The 11,590-nt window shown below is 44.7% G+C and overlaps 1 protein-coding gene across 1 annotated transcript in view; it reads left to right on the top strand.

Annotated features, from left to right (window-relative positions):
• Positions 1-5,993: 5,993 nt before the first annotated feature.
• LRIG2 (leucine rich repeats and immunoglobulin like domains 2) overlaps positions 5,994-11,590 on the top strand; it is a 43,563-nt gene continuing 37,966 nt past the window's right edge. Inside the window, exon 1 of the mRNA XM_083444270.1 lies at positions 5,994-6,419. Coding sequence (XP_083300396.1) covers positions 6,175-6,419 — 245 coding nt within the window. The 5' untranslated portion in view covers positions 5,994-6,174. The remainder of the gene's footprint in view (positions 6,420-11,590) is intronic.

Here is an 11,590-nt window from a genome sequence, read left to right as displayed (position 1 = left end):
GCTGGCGAGCGAGCAGGCAACGGATGTCGCACCCACCCACCCAGCCTGCTCCTGCTTGCAGGCAAGTAGGAGTGGGATTGGGCTGCTCCACTGAGCAGCGTTGCTGCTTGCATGGGAACAGGAGCTGGATTTGGGCTGCTCAGGTGGGGTTGGGGAAGATGGAGGCAGCCCGGAAGCTGCATCCGAGAACCCCTGCATCACCTGAAGGCAGCCGGGTGCTCCTCAGCTGAGCTGCCCAATCCCGCTCCTACTTGCGTGCAAGCAGGAGTGGAGACGGGGATCTCTCAGCAGTGAAGTGGAGACTTTGCGCTGAGATTTTATGGCTCGGAAACACAGATGCCGCTGGAAATACAGTTAGTGTATGTTGAGTTCAATCTGGTAGCACATTCTCAGAGGGAGGTTGTATGACTGCTGATAGCACAAGCTGAGCTCAGCAGGCACTGAGCAGGTTGTGTGACTGAAGTGTTAAATAAACGTTTTGCTTTGTCCTCACTGGAAAGGTAGTTTCTAACTAGAAGATGATAACTGTGTTTGTTTGTTCAAAGAATTTATGAACCATCAACTATTCAAAAATATTGTGGTGATATAAAAACAAAAGCCAAAACCAAGCCCAGTAACATAGAAACATGAAAAATACATTTAATTTATATGCAAAACCAACAGGAACGATACCCAACAATGCTACTCTGAAAATGCCTTTATTTAACAAGAAAATCTGAAGGAGGCACCTAAAAGAATAAATTGTTGGTGCCATCCAAATTTCCAAGGGGAGTGTGTTCCAAAGTGGTGTAGTGGTTAAGAGCAGTGGACTCGTAATCTGGTGAACCGGGTTCGATTCCCCGCTCCTCCACATGCAGCTGCTGGGTGACCTTGGGCCAGTCACACTTCTCTGAAGTCTCTCAGCCCCACTCACCTCACAGAGTGTTTGTTGTGGGGGAGGAAGGGAAATGAGAATGTTAGCCGCTTTAAGACTCCTTTGGGTAGTGATAAAGCGGGATATAAAATCCAAACTCTCTTCTTCAAAGTGTGGTTGTCATTAAATGCAGGAGACAGGAGTATGAACAGATAGAGAAAGCTCCTGTCCTCCTCCTCCATCTCCCCTTCTTTTATGATGACTTTCAGAGAAACAAGGGTTACTTCTAAATGACCTGTTCATGGAGCAATCATCCTGATTTTATTGAGAGGAGGCAATGGTGCTTTCAACATGCACAAAATGATAGTTGCCTATGCAGCAAAAATGAATTTTTCACCAACACAGACACTATGGATTCAGTACCTAGCCAGCTTTTTCCGCTCAACTTCTTCACATCTTGCTTAACATCTACCTGATTATGAGTTCTAGGAGACTCAAAAGCTTGACATTTTGATTGGACTTTGGAATTTTTCAAAATACTGGTAGCCTTGCATGTTAGTGTAACAAACCTCCTCTGCTGCTTAGCTTACTTGAAAGAGCTTATTTACTGGGCATGTGGAAGATTGGCAAATAGCAGCCGCAGAGATAACATAATTGCCCCTGCTTTGAAAGAAGAGGTGCTACTTCATCCCTGCTGTGATAAGACAAAAAGTACAAGCTTATCAGAGTCAGTAAACACACCAAGTCCATACATACAACCCTCAAATCAACGTTCCACTTCATAATAGCCACTCAAACTGATGGAACATCAGTTTTTTCTGAGGGGGGTGGGAATTGCTGAAGTCCCCATGATTCAGCAGACACACTGAATACGCAGAAGCTCCTTGAACCAGGAGACATAAACTGTCCATTTTCAGAAAGAAATACAGCAGGAATTCATATTTTTCTTTGGTAATTCAGGAAATACAAGGTTTTCGTAGACGTCTTTATCTTCAAAAGCTTGGAAGATGCCTCGCTAGGAGAGAGGGGTGGTAATGATGGAAAACTGAGCTTGACCCAGAAAAGAGAGAGAGAGAAATCAGCTAGCAGAAATGAATCTGTACTGTACAGAAAGGCAAACATGATCACAATAATACTGGAAGCAGGGGATCAAACAGAGGGTGTTGTCACTTCCTGGGTGGCTTTCCCCCACACCTGGCAAGCACCCGAGGCGGGGGGGGGGGGTATGTTTTTCTTGCATTTTGGCAACAGCTGTCTAACTGGTCCTGCCAATAAACACTTGTAGAGAACTGAATGGAATGTTGCCTGGGAGGTTCTCAGCAGGGCTTGCACAACAGGAAGTAGGCTGTAATGACTAACTCTTCCATCCTACCTGTGGGTAGTAGGGAGTACACACCAACAAATCTCATTCATAGAGGATACTTAATAAGAACAGAGTTTCATTTTGGTTTGGGTTTTCTGTCTTGCAAACCCTGAGAAAAACCCCTCCATACCTTAAAAGATAAAGGTACCCCTGACAGTTAGGTCCAGTCACGGACGACTCTGGGGTTGCAGCACTCATCTTGCTTTATAGGCCGAGGGAGCTGGCGTTTGTCTGCAGACAGTTTCCATGTCATGTGGCCAGCATGACTAAGCCACTTCTGGCAAACCAGAACAGTGCACGGAAACGCTGTTTACCTTCCTGCTGGAGTGGTACCTATTTATCTACTTGCACTTGAACGTGCTTTTGAAATACTAGGTGAGCAGGAGCAGGGACCAAGCAATGGGAACTCACCCCATCACAGGGATTCGAACTGCCGACCCACTGATTGACAAGCCCTAGGCTCCGTGGTTTAGACCACAGCGCCACCCGCATCCCATACTATACCTTAGCATGCCCCTAAACATTCACTTTCAGCAGACTACCACTGGCTCCTGTCACAAATCAGCATAGCGAACAGTGTGGCTAGGTACTTCCTTTACAGCTATTCATCTAACATCAGAGGATGTGAAGGTCTACATAGCTGATTAATTTTTTAAAAAAAGGAAGAGTTATACTGCATATGAAAGAATCTTAACACCTGGAAGAGAAGTGTTGTAGCAAGCTCAGTCTTTGACATCCCATTTCCAAGTATTTTTTTAATTAAAAAAAATAAGTATAGGATTATATTTGGAAATGTGATAACTCCTTTTTGCTATTTAATATGAGTAGGCAAACTAAGGCACGGGAGCCGGATTCGGCCCTATCGCCTTCTAAATCCGGTCCGTGGACAGTCCAGGAATCAGCGTGTTTTTATATGAGTAGAATGTGTCCTTTTATTTAAAATGCATCTCTGGGTTATTTGTGGGGCATAGGAATTTGTTTATTTTTAAAATATATATATATAGTCCAGCCCCCCACAAGGTCTGAGGGACAGTGGACTGGCCCCCTGCTGAAAAGGTTTGCTGATCCCTGTTACACCAACTTGTCAAGTAGTTGGGTAGTATTGAACCCAAGTTGCAAATGCATGGCTGAGACCAAGAAACAGGGATTTGAGGTCTCCAAGTAAGTTCATGCCAAGGCAAGATTTGAACTAAGGGTTTTGTAGCTAACAACTTATAATTTCTTGCACAACAGTTTCTTAGTTGGTGGCATAAACCTGTCCAAAAAGTGGCTTATACACTTTTGTGTTTCCTCATTCCTTGAGCAAATGTTCAGCTTTTACAGTCTGGCCTCTCTGTAGCTTTACACAGAAGTAACTCCCAGTGAGTTCAATGGGATTTACTCCCTAAGGTGAGAATAGGGCTGCAACCCCAAGCAACTAAATTTCAGTGGAATATTCTCCCACATCATAGGCTCACAATCAGGTCACTTGTTCCTGTAGCTTTAGTAAGAAATGATTTCAGCTGAGTTTTAAGAGGACCACTTTCCATATTATATTTTAATCATATGTGGTAGCTCACATTAAGTTGTTCCTCTGTATATAATGGAAAGAAGGAACATAGGTAATTGTGTCAGTGAAATACAGGAAACAGGTACTTAAACAGTGCCACAACAGTGTCTTTCTCTACCTAGTTATATGCATTCATTCTAGGGAGGGGCCTTAGCTCAGTAGTCTGGCAGTATCCCTTCTCTTCATTTTGCTTTTTCAAATCTAGGGATTTGTAAAAGTGCTATGAGATGAATAAGGAAATGGTTGCAAAAGGTAATACCACAAATATCTATGCTCAATTGTTTTTGCAGGTTGTTTGTTTTGACAGTAAGGTTCAATATAGACATGCAGTTTTCCAAACCATGGCAACCTCACGTACGCATTTTCCTCTCTGTCCTCATTGTTCCATGATTTGTTATATATATAGTGAAAAATATTTTCTCTTTAATGTAAATTGACAGCAAACACTCAGATTCAGGGCAAATAGCAGACTTCTTTCTTAAAAAAAAAAAAAGCTACAGTGTCTATTATAATCCTTTGTTAGTAAACAAACCTCTTGCATATTTAACACAAGAAATCACAATAGGCCCACTTTGTAATTAACGTCTAATCCAGTTAAGGGGAGAGAGACAAAAACAGAAACTTGACAAAATTGTCATATGATAAGTTGTCTGAGGCAAATAACCTCACCCTGAGGCAAATAACCTCACCCTGAGGCAAATAACCTCACCCTGCCTAATGGTAGCACCCATTCTGACTGGCAAGAGTATGGAGAAAATACTGATTTTCCCCCTCAAGAAGATAAGGCCTTAATAAGGTCATTTAACAGCTGCTAGACCAGAAAGGGCTACACATAGAATTTTGGGATGCTCTGTTACAAGAAAAAATGACAGCCACCTCTAGAGACTCAGGATGGATTGTGTAGCAGTGGCATCAGAAAGTGATGTGTGTGTGATTTTTTTGTGGTACAATCCATGGACACTGATACATGCACTTTGATAGTGGTATTTGGGGGGAGTGGGTTCCTGAAGAAATCGAAAAGATCCATAGCACTGTTCAGCAATATGAGCAAGCGGCATAAGGGTTCTACACACCAGCCCTGCTCTCAGCATTCTGTGCTTGCTGGCCTTGCATGCTCCAGCCCTCACTTGGAATGGTCTGAAAGGAGATAAGTGCATTTGTTTGGGATCACAGATAACACTGAGATAATGGGGAGGGGACAGCTTAGCATGCTCAACCAAACACACTGAGGGACACCCTTCATAGAGAGCCGTCCTTGGGGAGGGGGTTGAGTTCTACTTTGATGGTGGATTTGAAGAAATCTATGTAAGGGGTGGCACTGTGGGTTAAACCACAGAACCTAGGACTTGCCAATCAGAAGGTCGGCGGTTTGAATCCCCGCGACGGTGTGAGCTCCCGTTGCTTGGTCCCTGCTCCTGCCAACCTAGCAGTTCAAAAGCACGTCAAAGTGCAATAAGATAAATAGGTACTGCTCCAGCGGGAAGGTAAACGGCGTTTCCATGCGCTGCTCTGGTTCACCAGAAGTGGCTTAGTCATGCCGGCCACATGACCTGGAAGCTCCCTCGGCCAATAAAGCGAGATGAGCACCGCAACCCCAGAGTCGGTCACGACCGGACCTAATGGTCAGGGGTCCCTTTACCTTTATGTAAGATCAGCAGGATCAATGCCTTAGATTCACGTTTTTGCACAATGGTGACGCTGGAAAGTGCGATGTCCCTAATTTTCATGGTTCTGTTCATAGACATGGATATAATGTGGAATTTGATGGGTGGATGTGTAGGGATTAAATATATATAAAAAACCAATGGACTCCTGTATTTATGAGGAGACGGTGAGGGTCGCACAGCTTCAGGGCTGACCACATCCCTTTTATCCCGCAAGCACGGAGCGGGAGGGCGGACGAAGGGCAACGCCTAATCCCCGCAGGTGAATAGATAAGCCCCGCAGCCCCGCTCCCATTTACTCACGAGTAAGGCCCGCTGAAAACAGTGGACTTTACTTCTGGGTAAACACACCTAGGCTGCTGAAGGCGCCCGAGTCAACCTTGCCGCCGTCGGCGAAGGTGAGCGTAGAGGGCGGAGTTTCACCCCCCCCCCCGCGGTGCAATTGCCCCGCCCTTTCCTCCGCCGACGCTCAAAGCGCCTCCCTCCCGCGGCCCGAGGCGCCTCCGCGGCCCCGCCCCTCCTCCTCCGAACCTTCTCCCAAGGCTCGGCGCGCGTGCGCAGAGCTCGGCCAGGCCCAGGCCGGATCCTCCCCTGTGGGCTCAGCTCTGCGCACGGGCAGGCCGAGTGGAGCAAGCAGGGGGCGGGGCGTGCGTGAGGCCGAGCTCGTAGCGGCGAGGCCTGGCTTGGCAGGGCCTTCGCGGGGGCGGGGAAGGGGGGGGGAGAAAGAGAAAGAGAGGGACGGAGGATGCGGTGGAGCTCCGGGCCTGGCCGGGGGGCGCCGCCAATGGCGCTGTTCCCGCCGGCGGCGCTGCTGCTGCTGCTGCTCCCCCTCCCGCCTCTTTTCCAAGGGGCGTCCGGGGACCCGTGCGCCGCCTCGCCTTGCTCTTGCCGGCGAGGTGTGTTGGACTGCAGCCGCCTCCGTTTGTCCGGCCGGAGCCTGGAGCAGGGCCTGCTCTCGCCTTTGCCTCGCAGCGGTGGCTCCTCCGCCAGGTGAGTCTCCCCTTTTCTGCGACTCCCTCCTCACGTTCCCCAGCGGGGCTTTTCCACCAGGGGCAGGAGGGTCTCCGCCCCGCAGACACGGCAGGTGCTTCCACCTCCCCCCTCAGTCGTCACCGGCAAAGCGGTATCCTGAGTTTCAGAAGTTGTCCTTTTCAGATCCTAAAGGGCAAATCTCGCCTCCCGTCTCGTTTTTTCACCTTGACGCGGGGCAAAGCTGAGTGGGGGTGGTTTGTATGAGTGGATGCTGAAGGATGGGCAGGTAAGAGGATCTTGTGGATCCCTTCGCTTGCAGGTGCCAAGTTCGTGTCTCAAAACAATGGGAACTGCTTATGAGTCTTCTCTCTCGCCCTCCTAACTGTGGATTTGTGTTTGTTAGCTAAATGGTGGGACGCTCACGCGCAACTCGTTTGTGTGAAGGGATCTGCTTTGGGTTCTGCTGCTGTTACAACAGCATAGTTCGCCTGCCGGTTTCTGTTGTGTCCTATTATCACTTATTGGAACTTTTTCAGACAGCGTTACCATTTGGTCTTGATAAAAGTTGGCAGGAGTTGCTACTGATAGTCCGAACCTGGCCTTGGTGAATCTGTGGTATGGTCTGTTAACTTTTGCTGAACACGCAAAAAAGACCAAAACACCAGTTGTGGGGTTTTGCTGTACTGGCTAAGGGTCCACAATCAGGGAAATCAGACAGTGTTGTTATTTTAAGGCAGGGGTGGAGAACATGTGGCCTTCCAGATGTTGATGGACTCCCAACTCTCATCAGCCTAGCCAGCGTGGTCAGTAGTCATGATCAAAACTGAGGTCTGACAAAATCTGGAGAGGACACCAGTTGCTCAGCCCTGTTATCAGATGATGTTTACTTCAAGGCAGGCAAATAGGAGACTGTTTTCAATGTCATTAAGGAGCTTGTGACAGTGTTCCAAGAAGTGCTGAAGTATGTTGGCTAGAAGATAAAGGACTAGGTAGCTACTGTGCTATTCCCCCATGAATGGACCCTTCTATTATGTTACACAGATTTTACACTTGCCTGTCAGTTATCTCACTGAACATGTTGGACAGGTATCACTTAATGGTATATTAGATATGGGTTATTGTGGAGCAATATATAAAGCTATGACTCTTGTTTCCTTTTAAAAATGGTTATTAAAGTTTGAGTATCAGTTACCATCATTATTTATCTTATTGTTTCTGTAGTTCTGATTCCAACCTTTTCAAGAGTGTCCCTTTTCTGATTGGCAAATTTGGGGCTGTCTTCATGAAAATAAGTTGCCCCAGTATTCCTTTGCTTAGTGTTTATCCACTCAAATATACATGCTGGTAGTTTTTATGTCAGTGTAGTTGTCATGAAACATGTACACCATGTTGAGCTCATTGAAAGAAAAGATGGAATATAAATGTACCAAATAAACCAATTTGACTTCTAGCAACTAATTTTGGTAATTGTAGTAGGTCGCAGGTATTGGAAGTTCTCTGTGAGAAGTTCATGACCCCTTGATGGAATCACAGTACTTGGGAGAGGGACAACTGCTAAACTTAGTAGTCTTGCCTGGCTTGGGGAAGATCCTGGGATGTGTCTTTGTGTTGTTCAGTGAGACACTGAAGCATCATTGATGGTTAAGGTAACCCTATGCTAAATATTGTTCTGTGTAGTCAGCTAGCGTCTATAAATAGCATACCAAAGGCAAGTGAAAAAGGTAAGGTAGTGCACATTTATGTATTTGTATTGTTTTGACTTGTAAAAATTGAATCTGTCTGCAATTCATATTGTGAAAGACAGAACTGGGATTTCTTTTTGCAGTGTGGTTGCTGTTTTTGTTTCGGATGAGACTCTTCTAGTCATTGGTCATAAGCCCAGGGCTGTTTCTGACCTCTCATAGTTGGCCTTAATGCCAAGTCATTTAATTATGAGACTACTTCTTCCTAATAATGGTATTGCTACTGACTGTGGAAGCAGTTGCTAGTTAGGTGACTTTGAATATCTTGGGGATATTACAGTCAAGCCAGAGGAGTGTGATTTGTTTATTTTTTTGTCACGCGTCTTTTGTTGTTGTTTAGTCGTTTAGTCGTGTCCAACTCTCCGTGACCCATGGACCAGAGAACGCGAGGCTTGTCTAAATCTGCACAATAAAGCAGATGATGGCTAAGCTTGCCATGTACACAAGAAAAAGTATTGTGGCACTTAAAATCCAGAACTTGGATTCTATTGACATCAGTATGAAAAACTTGCCATGACTCAGGTCCTGTTGGAACGAAATGCAGCTAATTTACATAGCAATTGTAACCCTATTTAACCTGGGAGTAAAAGGTAAAGGTAAAGGTACCCCTGCTCGTACGGGCCAGTCGTGTCCGACTCTAGGGTTGTGCGCTCATCTCACTTAAGAGGCCAGGAGCCAGCGCTGTCCGGAGACACTTCCGGGTCACGTGGCCAGCGTGACGGAGCTGCTCTGGTGAGCCAGCACCAGCGCAGCACACGGAAACACTGTTTACCTTCCCGCTATAAAGCGATACCTATTTATCTACTTGCACTTAGGGGTGCTTTCGAACTGCTAGGTGGGCAGGAGCTGGGACCGAAAGACGGGAGCTCACCCCACCGCGGGGATTCGAACCGCCCACTATATGATCGGCAAGTCCTAGGCATTGAGGTTTTACGCACAGCGCCACCAGCGTCCCTAACCTGGGAGTAAGCCCAGTTGAATTCAGTGGGCTTTTGAGTAGATTGCAGCATTTAATTTAGGAACCAACAGATGTATTCCAGCATAAGATTTTGTAGACTTGAGCTCACTTTGTCAAGATTCATGAAGTCTTATCCTCAGTTGGCAGATTATATATACACATGTGGGTACAGAGTGAAAAAATAATAAAAAATGATAAACAATGGGGTCTGTAACATTTCTGTGCAAAGCCCAAATGTATACAGGCTCCTTGCTTAGAAATGTCACAGACCTTTTGCATTTTATGTCCTGTTGGCCCCACAGTTCAGAATTTCCATTAGTTTTGTATGCACGGATGTATATGTGCATACAAGACTAATGTGTTTTCCTTCACAACATGTCTTTCTAAATAAAGGAGCTGTAGCATCATTAAAAAAAAAAATATTGATCTTTGGAAGAAACGGGTTATAAGTGCGTAAAACCCCCGTTTGAAATCTGATTACTTTTCTGCATAGATGTTTATGAAGTGTATGTAATCCTTTAGTGCAGTCTAATCTTAAATCTACCATTTAAGATTCATTTTTGGATACTTCTGAATATGATGCCTAATTTATTTATCCAAATTTATAGACCATCACACATAGTGATTTCCAGGGTGTCATGAAATAAACAGCTGTTACACAAAGAATGTATGTTAGTTAAAATGGTCACTAAAAGTATTTTTTTAATAAAGCAGAAGAGCCTGGAAGTACTTAAACACAAAAGTGGGCTCACTACTTTACCTCACATGCCTGGAGAATAAGAATGCTTTAGTGGCAGAAACCTGTCAGGGTCTCTGTCTTCTCAGCTTCAAGCAATAGCATATTTGACAGTCAGACCACAACAGAGAACGCTCTCATATACCTACCTCACTGCCTAGTGCAACAAGCCTACCAACCACAGGGTCCAGGATGAACTGTATGAGAGAAGGAGCTTTACCAGTCTTGCAGTCTGATCCTGTGCATATCGACTTGTAAGTAAATTCCACTGAATTCAGTGGGAAATGTTCCTGTGTAAGAGTTTGGGATTGCAGGCAGAAGTACATGAGATGCTTTCTGCTACTTTGCTTGATTAAGTAAATCTGGTGAACAGCTGCTAGCTGCTCTCTAAGTTTAATTGAAAAAATGTTTTTTTGCTTTTAAAGGTTTAGAAAAGTGCTATCATTGCTTGTGGTTCCTCCTCTTAGAGAATGCTCTGCTACTGAGCGTGGGCTTTATTTAATCAAGATAAGAGAGCCACGTCATATGGCATTTAGCTTTCCATATTGTGTAATAAATGTGTGACTTAGTTCTGTTGTGCAAGACTTATACCAAACAGCATATAGATGGTAGGTAACACATGGAGCCCTAAAACAAAACATTACAGTGTGAAAATCCTTTGTTCAGGGTTCCAGTCTCTTCATTCCATTCCGCCCCTCCAAACCTCAGCAGTTAGTCAGCATCCCATTTTCACCGAGCATGCTGAGACCTCTAGTGCTTCATCCAAGCTGCAGGAAAATCTTTTATTCATTTTTTCAACCACTTATATACTGCTTAACACTATAGTTTCTAAGTGGTGTACAAAAGGAATATAGTGGGAATAAAATGGTTTAAAGTTAACTGTAAAATCAGAAACAATTATTTAAAATATCTGCTGTAATTTTAAAAAGTCTTCATCAAGCTCCAATAGCATACTGATGACACTTTGCTCCAAATCCTGAAGTGATTGCTCCTTATGTCTTCACATGGACATTTAATAGCACCGAGGACAAAAAAGTGCCTGGTGGCACCTCATAATACAAATGCCAGGTGGGTCAAGAACATGCCTGCCACATTGCTCTCTGGAACCAGCCTTGCAAGTAAGACCAGAAGCACCTTAAAGCAGTGTTCCTAACACTCATCCTGCAAAATGTATGCATCTAGAATTTTGTTTGATCTAATTTTGAATACATCATTGAAACTTGCTTTTTATTGTTTACATGAATGCTTTATGATTTCTAATCCTTGTTCCCCTTTAAAAACTGTTTAATGTTGTTGTTGTTCAGTCGTTTAGTCGTGTCCGACTCTTCATGACCCCATGGACCAGAGCATGCCAGGCACTCCTGTCTTCCACTGCCTCCCACAGTTTAATAGTTACTGTTTAATAGTTACTGTTAAACTAAACATTTTTATTTTAGTTAATTCTGTTTTTACTTTATCACTTGATAGCCAGAGGATGATCACCATTTTCTTTTGCAATAGCAGTCAACTTAAAAAAGAAATCAGTAATTTTAGCTTAGTATGGTGATAGAGACAAGAACATGCCCCTCTCCCAAGTTGAGGCAGCTGGTTCATGATGACAAACCTTCACTTGCAGTCAATACCAGCCGATTGTTGACCCTCTGCATGCTGTACAGCAGCTAATGGAGTCCACAGACTATGGTGATATTAAAAATATTTATAGCCCACCCTTCTACAGAATTGTTAGTTCTCAGGGACCTAACATTTTAAATAA

The sequence above is a fragment of the Podarcis tiliguerta genome, assembly GCF_965153285.1.
Source record: "Podarcis tiliguerta genome assembly, chromosome: 6".
In the NCBI taxonomy this organism is placed as follows: domain Eukaryota; kingdom Metazoa; phylum Chordata; class Lepidosauria; order Squamata; family Lacertidae; genus Podarcis; species Podarcis tiliguerta.
This window is presented reverse-complemented; position numbering and strand designations above follow the sequence as displayed.